Raw genomic sequence first — 27,539 nt, forward strand, 5'->3', positions numbered from 1 at the left:
AAATAGTAGGAAAATGATTGGTGAGCAATTAAAATTAAAATTATTCATTACACAAATACACAATTTCTATTCTAGGTTTGATTGGCAATAAAAAAAAATGATTAAACGGCAGACAAATATGTGGAGTTCTGATGATTGTTTAGGTGAATTAATTAAAAAAATTCAGAAAGGTGTTATAATATTGAATTTAATAATTGAATGTAGTTCTTAACTCTTTGACTGCCAGACGTTTTCAGAAAAGGGATGCCGTGGGTGCCAGCCGATTTAAGCATTTTGACTGATCTTTCAAGGTCCACAGAAAATTTGTGTTTGGACTATGGAAACACACATACTACCAAATGAAAGATTGGACTCTCATCTTTCATCAGAAAAAAAAAGTTTGTTTCTACCTTATTCCGTTTTTCAGTAATCAACAATAGAAAATGGTTAGTTTCACCCAAATGCTCTGTTTTGAAACAAAAAACGGAGAAATCAAGCTTTTTGTGAAACAATATTATTTCATGCACTCTAGTGAATTTGACACCCTTTTTTTTCCATGAATGATGCCACAAACACCTAAACAGTGCTTTACTTCTGTAAACAACCACCAACAATTAAAGTGTTTTTTGATAGCAAAATACGTTTATTTACATTCAACAGTGTAACAATTTGACAAAACAATTTGGCAAACTATTTACAAATGTGTGCAACCGTGGTACTATTTACAATTGTGTGGATGTTTCAAATACAGTTTTTCTTTATGTAACACTCCCCTGCGTGCAAGGTGACGCAGCAGGATTTGTACAATAGATTAGTTTCACTGCGATGGCCCCTTAGAGTGCAGGCGCTACACTTTCTTGCTGGCTTTTTTTTCCGGGGAATAGCAAGTACATACTGCAGTGTGTGTTTGGCCATGTTGCCATCAAGTCTACTCTCAGATCATGGTACGGTGACGTTACGGTGGTGTTACGTCTGGCTTCCTCATGTCCTTCTGTTCCTATACCGGGTGGTAAGAGATGTTCTGATCCATCGTATCCACTCCATTCATGGTGGCATCGTAGTCCAGAACCAGTGTCTTCTCCGTGATCAGACTGTACCCACTCCTCCGATGAATATGCATTGGACTCGTCGTCCGATTGAACGTCCGCCTGAGCGTGCTCGGTTGAGCTCCGCGATTTCCGGCGTTAGCATCGCTAGCCGGTGAGGCTTTATGACGTGATCATAGCCGCCGCGTCAACGCTTCCAACTTCGGCGTCAACCTCGGAGTCACCATCATCATCATCGTCGTCATCAATGTGCTCTTTAGCATTGTTCGATGCTTTTCGTCTTTGAAAAAAATGCTCAAGCGTGAGCTGCTTGCAACCGGTCGCCATTATGGCTTCCTCAGCCATTGTCCCCTCAACACTCTAGCTCCGCCTCACGTCTTCTATTGACGCCTACCCAATCTTGTCCAAAGAGAGTCATCGCTGCCATCTAGGGGCCAAAAATAGTCATTATACTAACTAGATCTGCTTGATACTTTCAGCACAGCTGGCCAAGGCTTTCCTCCACCCGTTTCCCAAAAAAAAACGTCTTAACGTCTTTGGCGCTCCTCCGTAGGATTTTACTAAACGTTATTTAACGTTTTTGGCAGTCAAAGAGTTAAGGGCTATAAGGGATCTCTGTAAGAACACAGATTTGTCCATTGTTGTAATTTTTGAATGAATAAGTCACATAGTATTAATTTAATTCAATAAGGAGGTAGTAAAGTTAAACAACTTAAAGTTATGAAAATGTACTTCTAATTTTTGATATATGGATGGCATTAAGTGTGAGACTGAGGAATGGCATTTGACAAGATTTTTGTTTGGTTACTATTGTGTTAATAACTCCAAATAGTATAGAAAATGTACTGCTGGGTCTGAGTGGTATCAATGATGAGTTATATTTGAAACGAAGTAGAGGAGTGATTTAATTAATTGAATGTAAATCAGTCATTAATGAGAATGTTAAAAAGGGATAGATAGGCAGATAAGTTGAAGATGCAGAAGAAGAAAGGTCAGCAGAAGTGTGTGCGTGTACAAAGTGCCATAAATATATTGTCATAAATACTTAAGTTAATAGTCTAAACTGTAAAACAAAACAAAACATACTTTACTAAAAAACGGAGAATGTTGGAAATAAGGTTATATTACACTTTTGTAAAACAAGGGTGTGTTAATGTCAGGTTTAGGCAACCATTTAGTGGACAACAATCTCAGGGGAGGACAGGAGATTTATATTATTTTACTCGCCGAGGAGAGTGGACAAGAGAGCTCACATCTCCTCTCGACACTTAAAACACAAACTCGCTTTACATATATATATATATATATATACATATATATATATATATATATATATATATATATATATATATATATATATATACACACACATATACATATATATATGGACAAGAGAGCTCACATCTCCTCTCGACACTTTAAACACAAACTCGCTATACATATGTATATATATATATATATATTCACACATATATACATATATATATATATATATACACACACACATATATATATATATATATATATCATAAAAGTGTCACACCGCGGTGAGGGTGTCTTGTCATTTCCTGTTTTATTGTGAAAAGTCTGACTCCTCTCGTTTCAGGTCACTTGCCCTTCCTCGTGTGGTGTCTGTGTCAACCCTGATCCCTGATTGTTTCCACCTGTTCCCCATTACCCTCATGTGTTAAATAGTCTGCGTTTTCCCTGTCTTGTGCCGAAGTGTTTTCGTTTGAGCCACTGAAGCCTGCCATAGACCACAGCCTTGATATCCAATTGCCTTGTTGCCTTTATTTGCCTTGTCTCGTGAGAGAACCTTTGTTTGTAATTTTGTATAGCTTAGTTTTGTTTAGTCATAGAGTGATTTTTGTTTTTGAATGTAGCTTTGAACTTCCTCCCTTTTGGAGCGCTTTCAGTTAATGTTTGTATAGTCTTTATTTTTTCCCTCTCATTGAAGAGCTTTTGTTTTGTTAATTAAAAGCTGCTTTACCCTCCACCTCTTCCTCTGCGTCTGAGTCCAAAAACAGCCTCGTTGTGTCAAAAAGTAGGACAATTAAGTACAATGATGCACTGGTGATTTCCTCATCTCAAACAATTGATTGAAACAAAAGTAAACAACAATTGTGGGTACACCACAACAAAAAAATTATGCCATCTCGACGAGCATTGACGTTTGTGAATTGTGCCGTTAAGGTCCTCATTAGAGAACAGCAACCAGTGCAAAAAGTACTGAAACATTTAACAGTTGGACAAAAGCTTAGATAAGGTCACACTAACTTCACCTCTAAAGGTTTGAATGCATTTTTGGCTTATCCTAAAATTTCACCATATATACTGTATATTATGAAAATTAAATTATTAACTCTTTGACTGCCAGACGTTTTCAAAAACGGGATGTCGCCAGTGCCAGCCGATTTAAGCATTTTGAGTGATCTTTCAAGGTCCACAGAAAATGTGTTTGGACTATGGAAACACACATACTACCAAATGAAAGATTGGACTCTCATCTTTCATCAGAAAAAAAAGTTTGTTTCTACCTTATTCCGTTCTTCAGTAATCAACAATAGAAAATGGTTACTTTCACCGAAATTCTCTCTTTTGAAACAAAAAACGGAGAAAAAGAGCTTTTTGTGAAACGATGTTATTTCATGCACTCTAGTGAATTGTACACTCCTTTTTGTCCATGAATGATGCCACAAACACCTAAATAGTGCTTTACTTCTGTAAAACGCTTTCACCAACAATGAAAAAGTGTTTTTTGATTGCAAAATACGTTTATTTCCATTCAACAGTGTAACAATTTGACAAAACAATTTCGCAAACTATTTACAAATGTGTGCAACTGTGGTACTACTTGCAATTATGTGGATGTTTCAAATACAGTTTTTCCTTTTGTAACGCTCTCCTGCGTGCAAGGAGACGCCAGGACTCGCACAACAGTTTACTTTCACTTTCACATTGGTCCGTTTTGCGTGCAAACGTTACACTTTCTTGACGGCCTTTTTTTCCGGGGAATAAAAAGCAAGTAGCAGACTGTACACACTTCCTCCGATGAATATGCATTGGACTCGGGGCACTCTCCGTCGTCCGATCGAACGTCCGCCTGTGCGTGCTCGGTTGCGCTCCGCGTTACGACACCGTCATAGCCGCCGCGTCAGCGGTTCCAATTTCGCCGTCAAGCTCGGATTCACCTTCATCATCATCGTCATCAATGTACTCTTTTAGCGTTGGTCGATGCCTTTTGTCTTGTAAGTGTAGAGCTGCTTGCAAACGCTCGCCATTGCCCGTTCCCTCCTCCATCTAGCTCCATCTAACGTCTTCTACTGCCACGTCAATGCTTTCCAACCACGGAGTCACCATCATCTTCATCATCGATGATGATCATCGTCATCAACAATGTGCGCTTTTAGCGATGCTTTTGGTCTTTGAAAAAAACGGCTCTGGCGTTAGCTCCTCGCGACCGGCCGCCATTTTTCCTTTGTTTTCCATTCTGATCTCCTGCTCAACGCTCTTGCTCCGCCTCTACTGACGCCCACCCGATCTTGTCAAAAGAGAGTCATCGCTGCCCTCTAGGGGCCAAAAATAGTCATTAGGCTCATGAGACCTGCTTAAAACTTTCAGGAGAGCTCCGCAAGCCTTCCCAGCACCCATTTCAAAAAAAAAAAAAAAAATGGGAGAACGTCTTTTAACGTCTTTGGCGCTCCTCCGTACGTTTTTGCAGAACGTCATTTAACGTCTTTGGCAGTAAAAGAGTTAAAGCCCCACAGCCAAGCCATTTGGCTTTTCTACAAAGGGCAGCCAAGCGGCTGGATGAGATTTACCATTTATTTGCAAATGAGGCAATAACTGTCTCCAAGTGTCTTAGTTTTGGATTAACATCCAAACACAGATGTAATCAGCTCTGCCAACACTTCTGCATTTTGTGGTGCGAAATACGCAATCGCTGTGGATTGTGATTTCCGGTGTGGTGCACAGCGGCTGTAACAATGCCGTAGGCTAGAAATAAAAGCCACTGTATCATGCCGGGATGCTCTTCCTGTGTTTTAACATTTGTTAAAGCAGCCTTAGCTTTCATTTCATCTGTTTCTCTGCGACACGGAACTAAAACAAAAGTGGATTTGAGTGATTCGGCGGGAGGAAGGACCACATTTTATTATCAGGAAAGGGCAGCATGCAAGTCTACATTAGCATTTCACCTCCGAGGCTGTTCCAAGCCTTTTCCCTTGGAAAGACTTCACATCTTCAATCTGTGTTTGATCGATGCCACAAACAAACGAGCCCCCACCGAAACCATGCTTGGTCATCCATTCCCTGTGAGATGTTTTAAAACTGGGGGCGTTGGGGAAGTCTGTCATTTTGTTCCACATACAGAGGTCACACAGCAAATCATTATATTTATATTTATATTTATATTTATAATTATATTTAGTTTGCAGCATTTAGAAGAGTTGATAATCAATTTATGTGACAAACCAATTTAGCCCAAATAACGGGGCGTCCCGGCTAATACAGGACAGTTGGCAACCCTAGTCGGTACAATTCAACAGCAAGTAAATACACTTACCAGCACTGTATTTTCATGAGGGAATGTGAGTGGATGAGGGATACTGGAGCCTAATGCAGGGAAGCAGGAATCAAGTGCAATGCGTGGCACTTTTATCAACCATAGGCAGAAAGGTGAGCAGACAATCATGACTGTACGGGACGTGACTACATAGGTCGCCATGACTGGATGGGACGTGAGTAGACTGGTCACCATGACTGAACAGGACTTGAGTAGACAGGTTGCCATGACTGAAACAAGTGTGACGTGACAGGACTTGCTGTGGAGTGACCTGATTTGGCTGGGGCTATGGCTTCTTGGCTGTGACGATGACGACTTGGTTAGCTGTGATGAGGACGACTTCGCTGTGATGATGACGACGTGCTTGGCTGTGTCGATGACGACTTGGTTGACTGTGACGATGACGACTTGGCTGGTTGTGACGATGACAACTTGGCTGGTTGTGACGATGACGACTTGGCTGGTTGTGACGAAGATGACCTGGCTGGCTGTGACGATGACGACTTGACTGGCTGTGACGATGACGACTTGGCTGCCTATAATGATGACAACTTGGCTGCCTGTGGCGATGACTTGGCTGGCTGTGGTGGTGATGACTTGGCTGTGGCGATGGCTACTTGGCGGTGGCAATGGCTACTTGGCGGTGGCAATGGCTACTTGGCGGTGACAATGGCTACTTGGCGGTGACAATGGCTACTTGGCGGTGACAATGGCTACTTAGCTGTGATGAAGACGAATTGCTTGTAGTAATGTGCTTCTCGGGTCGAATCCCTGAAGCGTGTGCCGACTAATGTAGATGAGTGGTTCATGAACGGCGAGTCGATGCGTGTGTTGATGACGTACGTGGTGACGTTTGAAGCCCCGCGAAGCGGATTTACCACGTGACTGATTCAGGAAATGATTCGTTAGGTTTGAGTGTAGTTCAAAATAAAAGCGGCAAAGAAACGCTATGGATTCCCCTTCACTTTTTGTGTTTTCGAGTCCCTTATTGCGCTACTTTTTGGCATTCAATTTGACGAGCTTCTTTTTTGCGATGGAACCAGCCAGAAAGAGGAGATTTCCCCCTGTTTAGGAGCACTTTGAGCAGCTTTCACCTCAGAAGGTAATGCACTGCAATGACTATTTAACTGATTCCAATAATGAAGGAAAATAAAATGTGACATCACATAAAATTCACATTTTTCTTTTCTGAATACTTTTAGGTGAAGTGTCTGGTGTGTTCCAAGGTGCTTAGTTATAATAATAACACCTCAACTATGCTAAGGCACTTTAGAGTCTTGCATGGCAACGAGGAGACCAACCAGGTTGAACCCGGCTCAGGTAGGCCATTTATATTCATAGCCCCACACTACACTGTATGTTTTTTGTTTGTTTTGTTTTATAACTCTGACATGTAATTTAATTTAGCTGAAAAGGTTGACTTGGCTGAGCTGTTGGTCGATATGGTAATTGAGGATTCCCAGCCGTTTTCCTTGGTGGACGGCAGTGGATTCAAAAAGCTTATGAAAGTTTTAGCTCCTTCCTACGTTGTACCTACACGGCAGGTATGTATGTCACAACATGAAGCACTATATTATCGGATTAACCATTTCAATACTTTTCAATTCAATAAATTATACCTTTTTTTAGACTTTGAAAGCCATGGTGGAAAAAAGGTACAAGGAAACCAAGGATAAAACAAAAGCCATTGTGGCAAAAGCATCTGTATGTAGTTTGACATCAGATATGTGGACTTCCATCAATACTGATGCCTATCTAGCTGTGACATGTCATTTCATTGATGAAACCACATCTCTCCAATCAGTTGTACTGGGGGTGCAACATTTCCCTGAGGCACACACTGCAGCAAACATGGCTTCTATGAAAACTTCGCTAATGTCTGAGTGGGGTATCAGTGATAAAGTGACATGTCTAGTAACTGATGATGCAGCAAATATGGGAGCTTGTTGTGCCAGAGAGCTTCATATGCGTCACACTATTTGTGTGGCACATACTCTAAATCTTTTGATAAAAAAAGCTCTTGACCAATGTCCTGAATTATTCCACATCCGGAGAAACTGTCGAAAGATAATTGGTTATTTTAAGAGCAGCACTACAGCAAAGGTAAGTTCCTTACTTGTCCTATGTAACATATTTTATTTTTTTCTATATATTGATTTGACACTTGATTTTGTTGTAGGAGAGACTAACTCAGATGCAAGTTCAAATGGGCTTTCCGGTGCTTAAACTTATTCAGGAGGTTGATACAAGGTGGAACAGCACTTACTGTATCTCATGCTTCACCGTATGTACACTTTGAGAGCCTGTCGGAGCAGCTTTGGCTGGTCTACGTACTGATCTGACAGCCTTGTCTGCTGAACAATACAGAATTATTGCTGACTGTATAAAAGTATTAGAGCCATTTAACTATGCTATAATTGAGCTGTCTGAGGAGAAGAAGGTTTCCGGATCAAAGGTAATTCCGCTCTTGTCCATGTTGCATCACTCTCTGGAAGAAGAGGAGATTCGACTGCTTCAAACTCCAGAGAGCACATCCATGGTTGAGTTTCTGCAAAGACAACTAAGAGAGAAGCTGAACAACCTCCAGTCTATGAGCATTATGTTTCTGGCTACTCTGCTTGACCCAAGATTTAAAAAACTAGGCTTCTTTAGTCCCAATAAAGCAGCAGAGGCAGAAAAAAGGCTCACGATGGAATGCGCAGCTATTATGAGGCGCACAGCGTCCTCATCGACTTCATCATCATCACCGTCATCATCATCATCGTCATCATCATCATCGTCATCATCAGAACCTTCCCAGTCTGTTGGAGGTATTTAATATTTCCTAATTGTGCTAATATTTAATAATAATTACTAATATCTGTTTATCTTTTCTAGGAAGCAAACTGTGGCATCATTTTGATACCTCAATTCATCAAGCAAGAACCACAAATGTCACGGCAAATGCAACAGTTAAGGTGCAAAAGTATCTTGGAGCACCAAACATCCCCAGAGTTGAAAGTCCCCTTCAGTACTGGGAATCACAGAAATATACGCTTCCAATTTTATACAAACTTGCTATTTCATATCTATGCACCCCTGCTTCATCAGTACCATGTGAAAGAGTTTTTTCAAAAGCAGGTGAAATTCTCTGCAAAAAAAGAAACCGCCTGAGTCCAAAAACTTTGGAAATAATATTGTTTTTAAATAAAAATTAATAAGCACTTTATTTTACCTCCTTATTTCACATTTTCACTTGTTGCATAAGCACAAACATAGACAAAGTAACACAGAACAATTCATGTTAAAACACTCTTCAAACATATATTTTTTTGTATTCAGAGCATGATTTACACCCCACCAATTTATTGCATGCACCAAGCATGTTATACATTTTTCTGTCCACATGATAGCGTAGTCAAGGAAATGAATCATCTTGAAGCCCCGACGTGTGTGTGTGAAGTATTGCCTGCAGGGCTTGGCTGCTTTGTGGGGCTTCATTTTGCCATCACTAATTGCTTGTGACAAATACTTGACGCACGAACTTCCACACATAACATAGGCAATGCACCCACACCGACTGGACAAACACAACAGACTAAATACACCAACACTAATGAGACACACCTGGGGAAGGGAAGACACACACAGGTGGACGTGGTTAGATATAACGAGACAAGGGAAGAAACCAGGAACACAAGACAAAAAACACAAGCACAGACAAAACAACAGGAACACCCATAACAGACAAAAACGCAACCCCCACAGAACCGAAACATGACATGTATTCTGCTTCCTTGCTCACCATACAGTCCTGGTTGGCCGTGTTGCGCTCCATTTTCGGGTGACAACAGACAGGACGCTGTGTGTGACGCAGCTCGATTTGCTGCTGTGAGGCGAAGTGCGAAGAAAGTAAAAATATTTTAAATTAGGCGAATATGCGGAATGAGTGATTTTCAACATACTGCGCTGCGTCCCACCACTGTCGTGAGCTGTTAATCAGAAGAGTTAGATGTATATTTTCTCATCTATTTTGAAGGCAATATTTTTATTTCTGGCTTTCAAGTTACCACAGTGACTCCTTTCACCTTTATTTATAATATTATGTTCAATTTAACCCTGCAAACAAAAGGTTATTGTTTTTGACAAAGAATGTGCAGGTTTGTAATTTTTAAATACCGATTGAGAACAGTTTAAGCACTGGAAAAGTTTTTAAAAGTGCAGAGTATAGGCACTAGTATCAGATAAAACCCAACCAATACCACACCACAGTTGTAAGGCTGGTGTCAATAATGCAGTATCCACCCAATTTGTGGGCGTCCCAAAATGTGCTGAAAGCCGTTACCCCCCAAAAAGAGTTTTTCAGGAGGGGTGAGTTTTAGTGCTGACATAATTTTTACATACAGACCTAGTATTACAAAACCAATGTTTAGCCCGTTTAACGGTCCCTTTAATATTTTGTGCATGGTCATAGGTGAGTCAGATGATGCTGGGCCTGATGATCATGTCCTACTCTATTCCACTGCACTTCATAAACTTAACTGAGGTGGTTTCCCTGGGTGTGCCATGGTGGAGTGGCCTAGTGGTGAGTGTGCTTTAGACCAGTGTTGTTCAGATTACCTCGGCATTTTGGATTATGGTATTACTGTATGTGATAACATTCTCACTCAATCACCCAACCCAATTTCTTTGTGTGTGTGTGTGTGTGTGTGTGTGTGTGCGTGCGTGCGTGCGTGCGTGCGTACATGTGGACAGTTTGTAACAGCTGGAGTGGTTGCTATCATCTTGGACAAACACTTTAACATGAGGACTGTAAGTATGTAGCCGTCACATAAATGCTGCATAATATAAGCTTGCATTGTCTGTTAAAATGCTTTTAACGGTAAAAGCATTTTTGCAACTATAAGGCGCACCGGATTAAAAGGCACAATTTCAATTACGGGTGCTATTTCTGTATTTAACACAAGCGCACAGGATTATTGGGCGCATGCATGCAAAAAACAAACAGTAGCATACATGCTAAAGCATACAGTAGCATTAAAAAAATGGTGGTGTATATGATTTATGTAAGCCTTTACGTATGTCTAGATGTTTTGCTTTTGATATACACTTCAATAAAAATATTTAAAAAGAAAATATATGGTAGCATGCATGCTACCGTATGTTTTAAAAAGGCAACGGGAGCAAAACAGTGAGTTCAATTGTACTTTATTGAACTATTTAACAATGTACTCATGTAGGGCTGTCCCAAACGATTATTTTTCTCCCGATTAATCTATTGACTATCTTCACGATTAGTCCATTAGTCTAACGATTATTTTTTCCCGGTTTATCTAGCGATTATTTTTGGGTTGATGATTCTTAATTCACAAAAACACTTCTGAACACTTATTTAAATTCTTTGTTTAACTCTTTGACTGCCAGACGTTTTCAGAAAAGGGATGCCGTCAGTGCCAGCCGATTTAAGCATTTTGACTGATCTTTCAAGGTCCACAGAAAATTTTGTGTTTGGACTATGGAAACACACATACTATCATCAGAAAAAAAAGTTTGTTTCTACCTTATTCCGTTTTTCAGTAATCAACAATAGAAAATGGTTAGTTTCACCCAAATGCTCTTCAGTCGCTGTCATCTCCATCTAGATTTCTGGTAACAGCTGCCTCAAGTCATGCAATCCTCTCTAGATCGCACACCTTTGTGACTATGTCCATTCTCCTTCTAGCCATGGCGTCAGTGGATGCTGCTAGGTCATTATTCACCCATGAAATTTCATCACAGGTCTTGGATAGGCAAGCCTGCATTCCAGCAACTGTACTCACAACGCCAGTGGACAGTTCTGTTTCCTTGCTCTGCCCATCCGCCATTATATTCAGCATCAGATAGGGATGCTGACACGAGGAAGGGAGGACCCAGGCGTAGGGAGTAGGTTTACCTCAATGGCAGCAGTTTATTTACAAACTCAAAATCACCTCTAGCAGATGGAAAAAACGCTAAACACAAGTTGCTCAAAACTGGAGAAAAAACAGGGCACTTAAAAAAAAAAGGGGGGGGCAACTAAAAGCGCTCCACTCAGGAGGGAAAAAGGCACAAAAACAAGGCACAGGAGCAAGGCAAACAAGGACTTTGGATCAAGAGCTGTGAGACCGCTTCCATGCACGGAGCGTGAGACACTTCAGCACTGGGAGGTGGCTGATGCCGTGTATTTATTAGGTGGGTAATTGGAGACAGGTGGAAGCAATCAGGAACTGGAACTGAGCATGGCAGGAGGAAGTGCAAGTGACCTAGAATGAGAGTGGTGGTTAGTTCTTTCAAAATAAAACCAGAAGTGGATGGACCAAAATAAGAGCAACACAGGCCCGCTTACTGCGGCATGTCAGATGCAATGATTTACTCAAGCCCGATTTGATTCGACTTTCAGTTCCCGATTTTCGATTCGATTCGATTTTTTTTTGTTACAAAATGACACGTTTGAAACCAAATGATGTTTTTATTTTTTACATCTACATTTTGTTCGTGTTACAAACATTAACTTTTTTTGTAACTTAATATATTTTAAAAAAGGTCGAAAATGATCTAATAATTTTGACTGTTTAACTACATTTTTGTCTTATCAGTGCTTTGTGGTTAAGTTTAATATTTTGCCCTTGCAACACATTCTCTGCTTTTTGCACAAGACAGATGCTATGAAGAATGAAGCTCTAGAAGCTTTGTTGAGGATTCGTGTTGATTCTATTATTGTTTTCCTTCATAAAGAGGTTTGTCCTTAAACTTATTTTAATATTCTAAAATGCATTGAAATACTTGTGTATGTCTTTATGGATTCTGATTTTAAATTATAAAAGGGCAGTTTAACTTGATAAGTTTAGCTACTTTCTGCCCCTTCTCAAACATGCATCTTATCATATTGTGCTTTTTTATTTATTTCCTTTGTTGTGTTTTTATTACTGTGCTTGATTGAGATGAATAAAAATCAAATGACAGACTAAACCGATGTCTGTTCAACAAGTCAGAGCCATATATAGAGAGAGTTTGGCCAACTCGGTTTTTAGCAGGGTAACAAGATGGCGTCCACATGTCATGTGACCAGCAGTTGACCAATCACACAAATGGAGTTGGCCAAACTCTCTCTATAGACAGAAGGGTCGAGCTGCAGACCATGGGCGAGTGGAGCTCTACCGGAAACACGTGACCTACAATTCCATCTTACTTTTTTACTAAGCCTAAACATAACTATAACACTAAACATAACCATAATCTTAACTCAAACCAACGTTAAGTAGTATTATTTGTATATTCGAATATATTTCACTGTTTTAACTGAGAAGATTGTTGGCGCTTTCATCACCACGAGAAACACGTGACCCCCATTTGAACACCAAAGTTGTAGTGCAGCACCATCGAATGGCAAATGTAGCATCATTGCAATACATCATGTCTTAGGTGACCATTAGGTGAAATGCTAGCACTATGCTAACTGTAGGGCTTATTTTAACGTGACACCAACGGTGCCATTCCTTAAATGCTCCGGGCACAACAGTTGGTCTGCTCCTGTCAATCTGAAAATTATCTTACTACTTTCAACATCCGCTCCGTTCTTTATTTGTATAATTTTAATTTCTACTTTTATTCATATCAAATAAACTTTACTAAATATTACGTTAATATACTTAAACTGTTCATTTTTATTTATTTGAATCTCTATCATTCTCTATAAAATTAAAAGAATGTTTGAGACCACTGGTTTGACTTCACACCTCCCACTCGGCCTTCCTAAATCGAAGCTTAGAGAAGGGCGCCTGCTTTAAAGGCAAACTTTCTAGTCTTTGCACATACAGTAGTTCATGAAACATTCAAGATAATGTCCCGACTTGGCTGTCCATCTGTTCTTCAACCGGCAACAAGATGACGAGCCGCCTGACATCCCTCTAGGTTGGATCTTCTCCTTCTGTCCATCAGAGGCAGGTTGGTTGTTTTGCGCTTTCCGAGCTCTTGCCACAGACACATTGTAGCTGGGAAAGATCCTGATGTTAACGTCCTTCACGATGCCTTTGGTGTCTGGATTGGTGCTGACAACTCTGCCTAGCTTGAACTGACCTCTGAGCGCATTGTGGTCACACAGCCAAACAATGTCTCCAACAGCGACGTTCCTCTCTGTCGTATGCCATTTGCTTCTTACAAACAGTTGGGGACCAGCTAATTGACTCCAGAGACTCCAGAATTTGTTCACTTATGCTTGCATTGCTCTCAGCTTCTTGTATGGGTAGCTGGAAAAGTTGAATGTTTTAATGTCCCTGCTTGGAGATGATCGACCGAGCAGCAGCGTCTTTGGTGAAACATATTGAATGCAGCCCTCTCTGCTCTGCACTCTGGCATCAATCGGACGGTTATTTGCTAGGCCGGCTGCTATTTGAAGAGTTGTTTGGAACTCGCTGTAAGTCAGCACAGACTCTTTTCCAAGGCCTTGTAGTGTTCTCTTTACAACACGCACTGCAGCTTATGCAGCCCCATTTCTGTGTGGTGAATCAGCTGGATGAACCTTCCACATCCACTCAGTTCCAATTTTTGCTGCCATTTCCTCCAAGGCTGCTTTGTTCAGACTGTCCAAGTATCTGTACAGTTCCTCGAGGACCGGCTTTGCTCCAATGAAATTCGTGCCAGGGTCTGACCAAATCTTTCGGGGTTGCCCCATCATTGCCGTAAACCTTTGGTAGGCCATCAGAAACCCTTCTGTGGATAGGGTACTCACCAGTTCCGTGTGGATTGCCTTACTGGCCATACAGCAGAAGACAACCACCCAGACCTTTAATGTGACTCTCTTCTTGATGTCATCTTTTACTTGGTAGGGGCCAAAGGGATCAACTGTCGTGAATTCAAAGGGCACAGCAGGTGCAGTTCTTTCTGGTGACCCATAGTCACCCATTACTTGCTGGCATTGTCTTGCTCTTGCAGGTCATCCAGCCATCGACAACTTTTTGGGCAATCCTTCTGCCTCTTATGACCCATGCCCTCCTTCTCATTTTGAGTAAGGTTCCAGCCACTCCATCATGGCTAAAATTGTGGGCTTCCCGAGTGATCAGGGTTGACACCCAGGTGTCACATGGCAGGATGGGGACTCCAACTTGATGTTCTTTGAAGGCTTTCCCTCGGCCACCACAGAGTAGAAGCCCAGAGTCTTTGTCTTTGTAGACTACAAGCCTGTCAGTGGTAGTACTTGGGAAGGTTGTGCCTCTTTGCGCTGTAAGAAAAATGTCTCTTAGGGCATCCTCTCATTCTCTTACAGAGATGACTCCTTGAGAAGATACGACCTCCCACTTTGGACTGTTCATGCCTTGACTTCTTTGCCAGAGGAACTTTTTTGCTGCCTTCCAAATCCAAGCAACTGTTTTGACAAGTCGACTTAAGTCACTAATCCGCTCAATGTCCACAAGACTCTGGATGACTGCTGGTGGTCTCCTTAGCTCAGTGTGGACCTGGCTTAGACTTTGGTTTGACTCTTGTTTCATTTCCTTGGTCCTTGTCAAAGCAGCAACAAATGCCTTCTTCTGCAACATGTTGACAATTTCTCTGGCAGTGGCTGCTCGCTCTTTAGCTGATTTGATCGGCCAATCTTTCACCGGCAGACTCAGAAACATGGACCCATTTTGCCATTCTGAGTCTTCATCCAGGTATTGAGGGCTGCCTCCTGTGGTAATTATGTCAGCTATGTTTTTGTGAACCTGGGATCCACTACCAGTCTTGAATTTGAGTGTTATTTTGAATCTCGCCGATCCGATTTGCAAAAAATGTCTGAAAGCCATAGCTTTCACGCTGTATAGCCCCAATGACTGTTTGGCTATCGATGAAATGGTACCACGCCCCAGCTTGGATTTGGCTATGATGCTCAAAGTACTTTTTTAGCCGTGAAGCAAACACTGCTCCACACATTTCTGCTTTGACGGCGTCGCCTTTCCAGTCCAGGGGAGTTAACTTGGCCTTTGACTCCATGAGCCTGATGATTGGGCCTTGATCTGAGTTCCACCTCAGGTACATCACTGCTTCAAAGGCATGCTCGCTTCCGTTGGAGAATGTGAATGCCACAGGTTTTCCAGTATAGCATGGGGGAGTTAAGGCTCTGGTGAACTTGACTTTACCAAGTTGGATGTACTCCTCCAAAAGCTGAATTGCATCCTCTCTTAAGCCGTGCGAGAGAGCTATGTCCCATGAGTTCTTGACTGGACAACTTTCCTGCTTTGCCTCTTGGAATGCCAGTCTCACTAGTATAGCTTATTTTTGCTTCATAGGAATTACCAGCCCGACCAGGTCATAGAGCCCTGAAACTTGACTAAGAAGTTCTCGTCGCGTCAGCGGGTTTGGTGTTTGGTCTCTTACTTGATCATAATGGAGGTCTTGGCCAAGTCTCATCTTTTTCTTTCTCTTTGAAAAGTTGACTCCGACCATGACATGAAGCTTGTCCTCCTCCACCAGATACCCTAGACCGAGTGCTTTATTGTCCTCATCACGCATTTGATTTGGCAGGACCACAGACTTTATCTTGGCCTCCTTCAGCTTGGTGTTGCTTCCGTTCCTCTCACTTTGCCCGGAAAAAATCCAGTGCTTGAGCTCCAACCCTCCAGCTTTGAGGATTTTCTCCACATTTTCAGTGATGGTCTTCAGCTGATCAAGGTTGTTGTGGGATGTGAGGATGTTGTCAACGTAGCTGTCTTGCTGGAGAACCTGACGTTCCTCTTTGAGGTGGATGAAAGGAGGAAGGTCAGCAGTTTCGCGGATTGCAAGATGTGCAATGCACTCTGCTGGTTTATCGCCAATATTCACCCTTGTGATCGCATACTCCTCCAAGTCCGCATCCTCTGAATCTTGCCAGAGAAATCTATGCAGATACACCTCTTTGTCCTCCAGCCACAGTTATACATATTTTTTATGTATTTTCTGATGTGATCTCAGGGTGCCTTTTGACGTCTTTACTCTGATCTTTAACAGGTACAGCTTTGTTTCCACACAAACTTTCATCCCTCCAACTCCATGGACGAGACAAATTTCTTCACTTCTGAGGTTCAACTTCCTTGCGGCTTTATGGGTTATGTATTTGGTATCTAAGGCCAAATCAATTAACGCCCCAATTTTTTGTCCAGCATTGGCTATGACCTCTAGAAGCATTATGATTACTGGCAGTTCTTGCAGTCCACTTTCCACCAGAAGGCTTGGTTGCTCATTCAAAGTATTGAGGGCTCTTGATGTTGTGTTTAAAAACACATCTTGGCATTGTTTAGCCAATTCTGGTGGGAGTTTGCTGAAAAATTCCTCTTGCTCCTCCGTGTATTTCCTTCTGCTTTTCCCCTCTTCAGAACTGGATTTGCTCTTTTTCTGACTTGTATTGCTTCTCTTTTTTTAAGCACTGGGGCACAGATAGTAGTGATGCTCAGCCGTGTGCTCATCTTTGCAGTCTTGACTTTTACACAAAAAGGAAGGAATGCAGTATGAACCATCATCATGAATCTCAAGGCACCTCCTGCAAGTTTTCCCACAGCAGCTTTCTTCTCTGCAAGTTTTAGCCCTTTAAATTGTGCAGAAGTAGAGCTTCTTCCTGTGCTTCCCATCGCCACAGACCACACAACCTATGTGGCCACTCTCCAACTTTGTGGATTTGGTTCTGGCTTGTTTCAGGTCAGTCCGGATTTCTCTTTTACTTAGTTCCTCTTCCCTCAGTTGCTCAAACTACTCATAAATGTTTTCTTGCTTTTTAAGGAAAGTTAAGAGATTGTTGAACCGGTTGTCTGCTCTCACAGCGAACCTCCTGTCGGCAACATAGAAAAGCCATTCCTTTTTAAGTTTTTCTGGAAGTTTGCTTTCAATTGACTTTGTTAGTAGTGGATTTTTTATAGCCCCCGTGTCCCCGAGGTCACTCAAGTCTTGCAGTGCCTTCTCCACAGCTTGAATCAACTCCACTATTTTGCGTGGCTGGTGGCTTTTGACAGCTGGAATCCTTTGCAGCTCCTACACTATTTCAATTGCAATTGTGATTGGGTTGCCATAGCGATTTTCAAGGACACGAAAGATGTCATCTGTAGTGTTGTAGGTGGTGAGGCGAGGGTCTCTTGTGACTCTGTCGTCCACACTGTCCAACAATTGAACCTTTTTCACTTCCTGCGAACCAGTTGGCTTGCCCTGCCTTTGGAACGCTTCCCAGTCCTTTTTCCATCTGTGAAATTCACGTTTGATGCCAGCAAACTTGGGAAGGGACGTTGGTCTTAGTTTTATAGTTGGTATGGGATAACTTGGGGTCATGGATGCCCGCATTTTGTCGGAGTCCTCTTTTATCCTTGCCTGTATGAAGCCAGCCTTTCTCGATATCAGCTTGGGGAGTAACAGTTCTAGCTCCTTCAAGTGGCCTTGCAGTTTCCTCTGCTCTCCTGGTGGGATCCATCTCTTCCACCAGCCATGCACCTCTTTTGCTGTCTTTACCAGTCCTTGTAGGTGGTTCAGCATGAAGTCAAATGCCTCCTGGTTACCATCAGGCCGTATTGTGGAAACATGATCACACACAGTTTGGGCTGCTTGCAGTGCTGTGGACACCTCAACACTTCCAAAGTTGAACCAAAGAGCCTCCTGAATCAGAGATTTGGCCTCATTTCCTTTTGATTCACACTCCTTTGCAGCTTTTGCCAGGTCGTATTTTTGCTGTTCTGTCAACACAGCTTCCTCGTCTGTGTCCAGCTTCGCCTCCAGCTCTGCAATGAAGCCAGCCTCCAGGTCGTCATTTGCTTCCATGACTTTCTCCGCTTCTTTTGTGAGTCTAATGAAGCAGTCCCTCAGCTCCTGGTAACATTGTTGACCAGACGAGTAAACACTCTCTTCGCTGTGGTTCGCTCCATTTCTCAGCATCAGCATTTTGGTGAGCCATATCCCTTTCAATCTGTGCACTGGTCACAGGCGAAAAGGTACTCGTCTTTACCGGTTGTCCAATTTTCTACTGTTGGTCTGGCGGTTTTTCACTGTCAAGTTATCTGATTTAAGTGCAGTTTCTCCAACTTGAAAGCCAGACAAGCATTCACTTGAAGATTCCAACTGGGATTCACTCAATGACAAGTTTCCCTTTTCTTCCTTTTATTTATTCAAGGCATTGATCATTAGGTGACCATTAGGTGAAAAACCGGCTGTGTTTTCAACTTTTGGAAGCTTGCCCTGCACGCTGATCACTCCACAGCTGTCAGCGATACTTAAAAGTGCAACACGGTGCTGCTAGCTAGCGCTATGCTAACTGTAGGGCTTATTTTAACGTGACACCAATGGTGCCACTCCTTAAATGCTCCGGGCGCAACAGGTGGTCTGGTCCTGTCAATCTGAAAATTATCTTACAAGATTTATTTATTTTCTACACTCTCTCTGTTCTTTATTTGTATAATTTTAATTTCCACTTTTATTCATATCAAATAAATGTAATATTACGTTAATATACTTTAACTGTTCATTTTTATTTATTTGAATCTCTATCATTCTCTATAAAATAAAATAAATGTTTGAGACCACTGGTTTGACTTCACATCTGCTTCTAGAAAGCCTACTCCTCAATTGTGCAGGATTGTTTGATTAAGCATGCTGCAGTACCCCGAGTCTTAAGTGCCATAAAACTCTCATAGTTTTATTTAAAAACAAAACTGTCCATTTCCCTTCCCTTCCCTTTTATCCAGCCCAGTGTCTAGAAATTTTACGGCAGTTGAGGTGGGTGCTGAAAGTACTGTACATCATTCTGTACTTTGCAGGCAGCTCAAGTTCACAACACCTGCATTTTTTTATTGAACATCTTTGTAGATCGGTGTCATTAACAGGCACAACACCTTTCCATTTGAAATCCCGCTCTTGCAAATTCAAGCATTTTAAAACTTATGGCTCGAATGCAATGCTTATGGCTTGAAAATTTAGGAATAACTCACAATTAAGGACTCATAACTTTTTATTTAGGTGTAAACAAATAACGCGTACCATGAAATTGAAAACAAGTTTGAGGATAACACCCTGTAATAATACACAAACAATAAAAGTTTTTTAGAGTAAATCAATCAACTCCAAATATTTCTCCATAGAACATGAGAATTGCAAACTGAGCGCACAACATACCATAAGAACCGTGCATTCAAACAAGACAAAAGGAAAAACAAAAAACAAACAAAAAAAGAGGGACAATAAATTCTTTAAATGATCAAATACCAAAAAGGCTTGCTTTCTTTTAACCCTCCTCGATGTCCTTCCCAAACTTTCGATTTCCTTATAAAAAAAAAAAAGTTCGATATTTAAATCACGGTTTATTTGAGGACGTTGTACATGCACAGACTATGTTAAGTCCGTCTGTATGTCGGGCTTCGTTCAGAGGCAACGTGTCTCCGGTGGAGTTGTGTTGTTGATGTTGTATACATTGTTTTTATTCACATTTTCTACATGTTTGTATACTGTTTTGTTCAAATTAACGAAATAGTTTCTAAAGTTATTAATTTGTATAAACAAATTATTTGCTTAAAAAAAGCGTTTCGTGCGTCGCCCAAAGTCTTTCCAGTAGCGGTCACGTGTTTCTGGTAGAGCTCCATTTGCCCAGCGTCTACAGCTAGATCCTTATGCTATATACGGCTCTGCAACAAGTGACATGTATTTCACCACAAGTGTAATTCATCTAATACAGCGGCCACAGGCGATCAACACACAGACAATAAATTACCTCTTTAAGTAAACGAGGAGCCACTTACAAAACTTAAAACATTAAATTGATTACTTACAAAGATCGAACCAAGTTTTTACTGGTGTCTACAAAGACCCACCAAACAATACTGGATATCCGCAAAACGTGTCTGTCCCCAAAAAGTGTCCGACTAGAAAAGATGGAAAACTGTGCAAGGCATTACAGGTGTTTTGAATCGATGCTTTTATTGGTGATGGTGAAATCCGGTCCTCGAGGGCTGGAGTCCTGCAGGTTTTGGAGATTTCCCTTTTTCAACACAGCTGATTGATGATCAGCTCATCAGCAAGCTCTGCATAAGCCTGATAACGATCCTGTTAATTGGAATCAGCTGCAGTTTGATTAGGGAACCTCCTGCAGGACTCCGGCCCTCGAGGACCGCAGTTTGCCGTCCCTGGTTTAAGCAGTTTACATCGTTATTAAATCGATTTTGGATGCATCGTTACATCCCTAGCATCCGATGATGCAAGAATGCGCAGAACCATCCCGACCACCACAGCACCAAGTCTTCAACTTCCAGCGGGGCCAGGCATAGCGGTCGCCAATGTCCCCAGCTATCCTGCACATATTCAGACATGAAAGTTCCACCTGGGCATGAGTGTTCACCACTACCAGTTCTCCTTGTAGAGAAGAGCCTGTTGAGAGCATTTAAGAATCAGCTCACCAATTCCATATTGTTGTACAGATTTCTTAGTACAGCTAATTACCAATTGTCCAGTAGTCACAAAAGTTCCTGTTTACAAGTGTCGTTTCTATTTGAGTATCTTTCTGTCCTTGTCCTTTAGTCATAACATCTTACATACACAAAAAAAAAAAGTTCCCCCAAAAAATTTGTCAGGAAAACAGTTTATTTTTTAATTTTTTATTTTAATGAATGCAGTACGCTAACATATAGTTAGTTCGTTGACGAAAATGTCAAGAACGCCCCCAGATCAGAACCCGAGTGGTGTTCTGTTATTGGACGTCTGTGCTTGTCACAGATTGTCCATAACGGACACCAAACATAAGGGTGTCCATATGTGCACTTGGCATCAAGACACCCTAGGCCACAGTTCGATGATTGACTTTGTAGTCGGGTCATCGGAGTTGCGGTTGGATGTTTTAGACGCTCGGGTGAAGAGAGGGGCGGAGCTGTCAACTGATCACCACCTGGTGATGTGTTGGCTCCAATGGTGAGGGAAGATGCCGGTCAAATATGGCAGACCCAAACGTATTGTGAAGGTTTGCTGGGAATGGCCAGCAGAATCTGAAAGGGTTTCAACACCTACCTATGGCAGAACTTCGCTCTTGTCCCGGGGAAGGCTGGAGACATGCCTCCACTGTTTAAGCGGTCGATCGGAGCCGTGTCCATAAGGTGGTCGGTGCCTGGCAGCAATCACCAAACCCGCTGCTGGACACCAGTGGTAAGGGATGCTGTCAAGCTGAAGAAGGAGTCCTATCGGGCCTTTTTGGCATGTGGGACGCCGGAGGCAGCTGACAGGTACCGGCTGGCCAAGCGGACCGCGGATTCGGCGGTTGCTGAGGCAAAAACTCAGACATGGGAGGAGTTCGGTGAGGCCATGGAGAACGACTTCCTGACTGCTTTGAAGAAATTCTGGTCCACCATCCGGCGCCTCGGCAGAGGAAAGCAGTGCAACATTAACACTGTATAATGGAGATCAGGTGCTGCTGACCTTGACTTGAGACGTCGTGAGTAGGTGGGGAGAATAGTTTGAAGTCCTTCTAAATTCCAGCGACACGTCTTCCTTTGAAGAAGCAGAGTCTGGGGACTCTGAGGTGGGCTCTCCTATGTCTGGGGTCGAAGTTACTGAGGTGGTTGGAAAGGTCCTCTGTGGCAAGGCCCCAGGGGTGGATGAGATCTGCCCGGAGTTCCTAAAGTCTCTGGATGTTGTGGGGCTGTCATGGTTGCCTCTACAACATCGCATGGACATCAGGGACAGTCATCTGGATTGGCAGACCGGGGTGGTGGTCCTCCTTTTTAAGAAGGGGGACCGGAGTGTGTGCTCCAACTATTAATGGTAAGGGCTATTAAGGGATGCTGGAGAGGAGGGTCTGTCGAGTTCACTGATGGCGTCGTGCAGCTGTTTAGTGCCTCATTAGTATTAGCCTTAGCGTTACCGCTGGGAGCTATATAAACAGCAGCTACAATCACGTTTGTGAATTTCCTCGGCAGGTAGAATGGCCAACATTTAATTATGAGGAACTCTGATAAATGAGAGCAGTGGTACACTGCTTCCGTGGAATTGATACACCAGTCCTTATTGCTGTACATGCACAGGCCTCAGCCTCGGCTCTTACCTGAGCTAGCTGCTACTCTGTCAGCACGGAACAATGACATGCCCTTCAGCTGAATGGCTGTGTTCAGGATGTTGTCATGAAGCCACGTCTCCGTAAAGGCCAGTTTACAAAAGTTTCTCCAGACTCGGCAAGTACTCCTTAGCAGACGTAGCTCATCCAGCTTGTTGTCGAGGGAGCGGACATTATAAGGCCGTTGGTCTAGAGGGATTAGCTTTTAGCCTCACGTGAATCCCAGCTCCTTTCCCCCTTTTGTGTTTACGTCCGCACTGCTTGCGATTTCTCTGCTTACGGATTAGTCCCGGTGCGGACGCCGGTCTCCGTTTCCACCTCTTCCTGATAAAAGCCGGCGCAGGCATGGATGGAATCCCGTGTTCATGTAACACTTCCAGTTGTGTTTTGGCGAGTGCTGACAGCAACAAATTGGCATTAAATAATTGCCATGGCGATGAGACAACTCTCCCCCCGGCTTTGATTCCTTGGTTGTCCCTTGCGCTGGGCTGCCCTTTGTCACCGATTCTGTTCATAACTTTTATGGACAGAATTTCTAGGCACAGCCAATGCGTTAAGGGGTTCCGATTTGGTGGCCTCAGTATTGCATCTGTTTTTTGCAGATGATGTGGTGCTGTTGGCTTCATCAAGCCTTAATCTCCAACTCTCACTAGAGCGGTTCACATCCGAGTGTGAAGCAGTTGGGATGAGAATCAGCACCTCCAAATCTGAGACCATGATCTTCAGTCGGAAAAAGGGTGGCATGCCTTCTCCGGGTCGGGGATAAGATCTTGCCCTAAGTGGAGGAGTTCAAGTATCTTGGGGTCTTGTTCACAAGTGAGGACAAGATGGAGCGGGAGCTCGACAGGCGGATCAGTGCAGTGTCTGCAGTGATGCGGGTTCTGTATCAGTCCGTTGTGGTGAAGAAGGAACTGAGCCAAAACGCAAAGCTCTCGATTTACCAGTCGATCTACGATTCTACCCTCACCTATGGTCACGAGCTGAGGGTCGTGACCGAAAGAACAAGATCCCAAATGCAAGTTGCCGAAATGAGTTTCCTCCGCAGTGTGTCTCTCTGGATGGCTCTCCCTTAGAGATAGGGTGAGAAGCTCGGTCATCCGGGAGGAACTCAGGGTCGAGCCACTACTCCACAATGAGAGGAGCCAGTTGAGGTGGCTTGGGCATCTGGTTTGGATGACTCCTGGACGCCTCCCTGGAGAGGTGTTCCGGACATGTCCCCGGGACTGACCCAGGACACGCTCGAGAGACTATGTTTTGGTCCTACTTATATTGGTTTGTTAAAGTGCATTTGATAAGCAAAGTACAGTTGTATCAGACACCACAGTTTACTTTTAAACAGATCTACGTCCTGGTGAAATGATTGGGTCTGTACTTATAGAAAGAGAAGAAGAAGCTCAGTCAGCAGAAGTGGGCAATTTACAAAATTTTGCCGGTCTGTTATTTGTCATTTGACAGAAAACCGGGCATTCGTTTGTCAGTGGCAGACTGACGGAATGCTCACCTCTGTCTGTCGGCTCTAAAACAGTGGTGACAAACTGTGATGACGGAAGTGCCGTGAAAATAGCATGAAAGGGACTTCCGGTATGCCAGCGAGACGATAAGCAGCAAAAGACAGGAGCTCCCAGCCAAACAATTAAAAAAATAAAAAATAAAATACCCGACTCCATAACTCAAACTCGGAAGACCATGGACACAAATAAAACCCAAAGTGGAAAGGGAAAAGAAAAAAAGAAGTGCGAGAAACACCAGGGGAAAATACACGACAAAGTTGAAGAGGAGCAGGTGCACGTGGCTAACGCTAATGTAGCGCTAGCTAGCGGTATCGAACAACAACCAGGCTGGGCTTCTGCCTTACAGGAAAACTTACTGCTCTGGACAATATACGCGTCAAAATGAATGCAGGCCAAAAAGGTGTGGATGCCAAACTGGGTAGAATTGGCAAACAAATGGAAGAGATGAAGCAAGGGCTGGATAGCCTACGAGAGGAAAGAAATAGGAAGCTTGAGTCCATGAATGCTGACATACGGGAACAGAAGAAAGTCATTGTTAGAGGAAAGAACGGTCGGAGTGGAGCACAGGAGTGCAAGATATTCTCACAGTTTCTCTCGAACAGCAGAGGAAGCTACAGAATAAACTGACCGGAAGGTCGAGGAGGAACAACATTTGAATTTGGAGACTGAAGGAGGGGATCGAGGGAGACTCAGTGGCTGCTAATGTGGATGAATTTATTCACAAAGTGCTGGGAATATCGGATGACATCGAGCTTGATTTTCAAAGGGCGCACAGAGCGCTGGCACCAAAAGCCGCAATCAAACAAACCCCCGCAAGCGATTATAGTCAACTTTCTGAGGTTCAATGTCAGAGAACGTACTAAAGCTGGCCTGGCAAAATCCATTCGAAGTGGAAGGAAGCAGGGTGAGCTTCAATCATGACTATGCAGCAGAAGTGGCGCCCAAAGGTTGGCAGTACACGTTGGGCAAAAAAAAAAAAAAACTTAAAGAGAGGGGGATCCGTTTTCAATCTCCGATGGACACACTGAGAGTCCACTGGGCTGATGGAGTCAGAGTCTACAAGAATGCACAGGATGCGGCGAGGGCAATGCGGGAGAGAGGATGGCAGGTGTCGAACCCCAGAGGAGAGAACCACAAGTGGACGAGAACCGGAAGGTGAGAGACTGACTGCAATTAGAGACACAGATGACATGAAGGACCAAGGAGACCCGTCACTGGACATGGACACAAGGCCAGACATTTAAGGGATTTATCTTCTTTTTTTTTCTTCCTGGCGTTCATTTTGAAAATCTACAGTGGGTGAGTAGGAAATTTATTTCACAAGGAAAGATTTCACAAGGGTCAATCCTTGGTCAAAAAGAGGAAAAAGGTTAGTGATGTTAAAGGAAAAAAAAGTTGATTGTTTGTTATAGATGTAAAAAAAAAGGGGCATATATTTACTTTTTATGGAGGGAAAAAAAGAGTTTATATTTTTAGTTATGGAAGATGAAAAAAGGAGTAAAGAAAAATATTTTTTTTTGGTCATGGCTATTAAAAAAAAGAACATTTTGGTTAAGGATGAAATTTTTACTTAACAGTAACCTTTCACATTAACTTAATGATTTACAGAAAAAGTGTATCTTGATAATGCATTTCAAACATCGACGCCTTCTTAAAATAATCGCCTATGTAATTTTTTCAGATTTTTTTAGGAAACACATACAATTTAACCATTTGCATCATGAGGAGATGGTTTAGGCAAAAAAATATTTTTCTTAAAAGAATGAATCAGGCATTTCTTTTAAGCGGGTGACGATATGTTACCCTAGAAAAAAATATTAAAATAAAGCAATACAAAGCATATATCTGACAACATGGCACAACGTAAACAATTTATTACATCACATTCTCAATGAACATTTGTGGTGCAAAATATTCTTTGAGCAGAGTACGGTTGGTCAAATTTGTATACTGTAAACGTGGCTAGGCAAGGCCCTGTGTAAAAATGAAATACAGCCATTCCCACACCATGTTAATACTTGGGCGGGGCGCCCAAATAAACTGGCCGCCGCCCAAGAAGTTTTCTAGCAAATTTACCGTGTTTTCAAGACTATAAGGCACACTTCAAAGTCTTAAAATATTTTTATGTGTGCACCAAGTTCTGGAGACGTTTTTCTTCAAGACAACCCACGGGGCAAATTTTGCTGTGCCAATGCGCGTTTCTGATTGGTGGGCTGGTTCACGCTTGATGCTAGATGGCTGCTGGCTTGTACTAAGGTACAGTGGCGGATGGAGGGGAGAAGTCAGAAGAGAGTTGCAGCTGTATGTACTCGAAGATGGAACGAGAAAGTTAATAAAAAGAGAAAATAAAACGCCAAATTGCAGTGTGACTTCCCGTCTCCTGTACTTCATTTCGTCTACAGCGTTTGGACCCCACCTTTTTGGCGCCGGGCGCTATCCGCAGGGACAATTCAAACACCGGCCGAGACAGAGCAGGAACGGATAACAAAATACTGCCGGTATTTGCATTGTACAAAACAACATCGGTTTGGCTAAGAAACTCCGGAAAATGGCATCAGCTACATGGGAATAGAGCAGTTGCAAGATAATTCCACATCAATGAATCCATGGTTCGGAAGGGGTAGAAGCAAGAAAACAAAGTTGGAGCTTACCATCATTCCGGGAGGATTTACGAATGAACTCCAACTGGTTGTTGAAACTGGGCTTTGAAAGTAAAGCTGCGAGAAGCATGGGAGCGATCAATGAGAGAAGGTGAACACACTCCACCAAAACAAACTGTGAAGCAGCGCCGGCTGGCCAAGGTGACTCCACGATATGTGAATGGATTGTGGACATCTGGGTTAAAATGTCTGATGTTTTTCATTGTTTTGCTTTCTTCTCTTTAAGGTAAGCATTATTCATTTTGGCTAGAATTATCCCATAATATTTTCTCTTTATCCACCGCAAAGCACTTTGTGCACTTTATGCTCGCAGTTGGGATTGTGTATTCACGTCTGATCTGTCCCGATCCAGTTTTTTCACTTGTAATCCGATATGACAGCCTTATTTTATTTGTATTATTTTAATATAAAGTAACTGCAAAAAAATATGGAGTCACTGAGTTACAACAACATTTTTACTCTGAAAATTCACTAGAATGCACGATATGAAGTGCAGAATGGCATCCCCCCCTTCAACGTTTAGGATGATTCGGAATATTTGAAAATTTCTTCAGTCAAACCACCTCTAAAGGCCACAAATGCTAAGCGACAGAACTGAAAAAAATGACAGAGTGATACACATTTTGTTTGTTTTATTTTAATGCACATTTTACTGACCTGAAACAGCCACTTTTTGATTCCCGCTCACGGCTTACAGCCACAGACTCACAGCATGGGTGTTGGCAATTCGAGATTCTTCCTTGTTGTGTGTGTGTTTGTCTGATTAAGGTG

The 27,539-nt window shown here is 42.5% G+C and overlaps 1 protein-coding gene and 1 long non-coding RNA gene across 5 annotated transcripts in view; both read left to right on the plus strand.

The window, feature by feature from the left end:
* Window positions 1-27,539, plus strand: part of LOC144055082 (membrane-spanning 4-domains subfamily A member 12-like) — a 56,504-nt gene that overhangs the window by 3,421 nt on the left and 25,544 nt on the right. For both annotated transcript variants that reach the window (XM_077570759.1, XM_077570758.1), the window contains exons 3-4: window positions 10,043-10,153; window positions 10,324-10,380. In XM_077570759.1, the coding sequence (XP_077426885.1) occupies window positions 10,043-10,153; window positions 10,324-10,380 (168 nt within the window). The remainder of the gene's footprint in view (window positions 1-10,042; window positions 10,154-10,323; window positions 10,381-27,539) is intronic.
* Window positions 2,567-8,792, plus strand: LOC144055085 (uncharacterized). Of its 3 annotated transcripts, none has more exons than XR_013294762.1 (4): window positions 2,567-6,909; window positions 6,997-7,133; window positions 7,219-7,692; window positions 7,769-8,792. It is a non-coding gene; the product is annotated as an uncharacterized LOC144055085 (long non-coding RNA). The 3 variants fall into 3 exon arrangements; XR_013294763.1 differs by having other exon boundaries at window positions 2,568-6,909; window positions 7,219-8,399; window positions 8,467-8,792; XR_013294761.1 differs by having other exon boundaries at window positions 7,219-8,792.

This window comes from Vanacampus margaritifer, chromosome 7 (assembly GCF_051991255.1).
Source record: "Vanacampus margaritifer isolate UIUO_Vmar chromosome 7, RoL_Vmar_1.0, whole genome shotgun sequence".
Taxonomy (NCBI): domain Eukaryota; kingdom Metazoa; phylum Chordata; class Actinopteri; order Syngnathiformes; family Syngnathidae; genus Vanacampus; species Vanacampus margaritifer.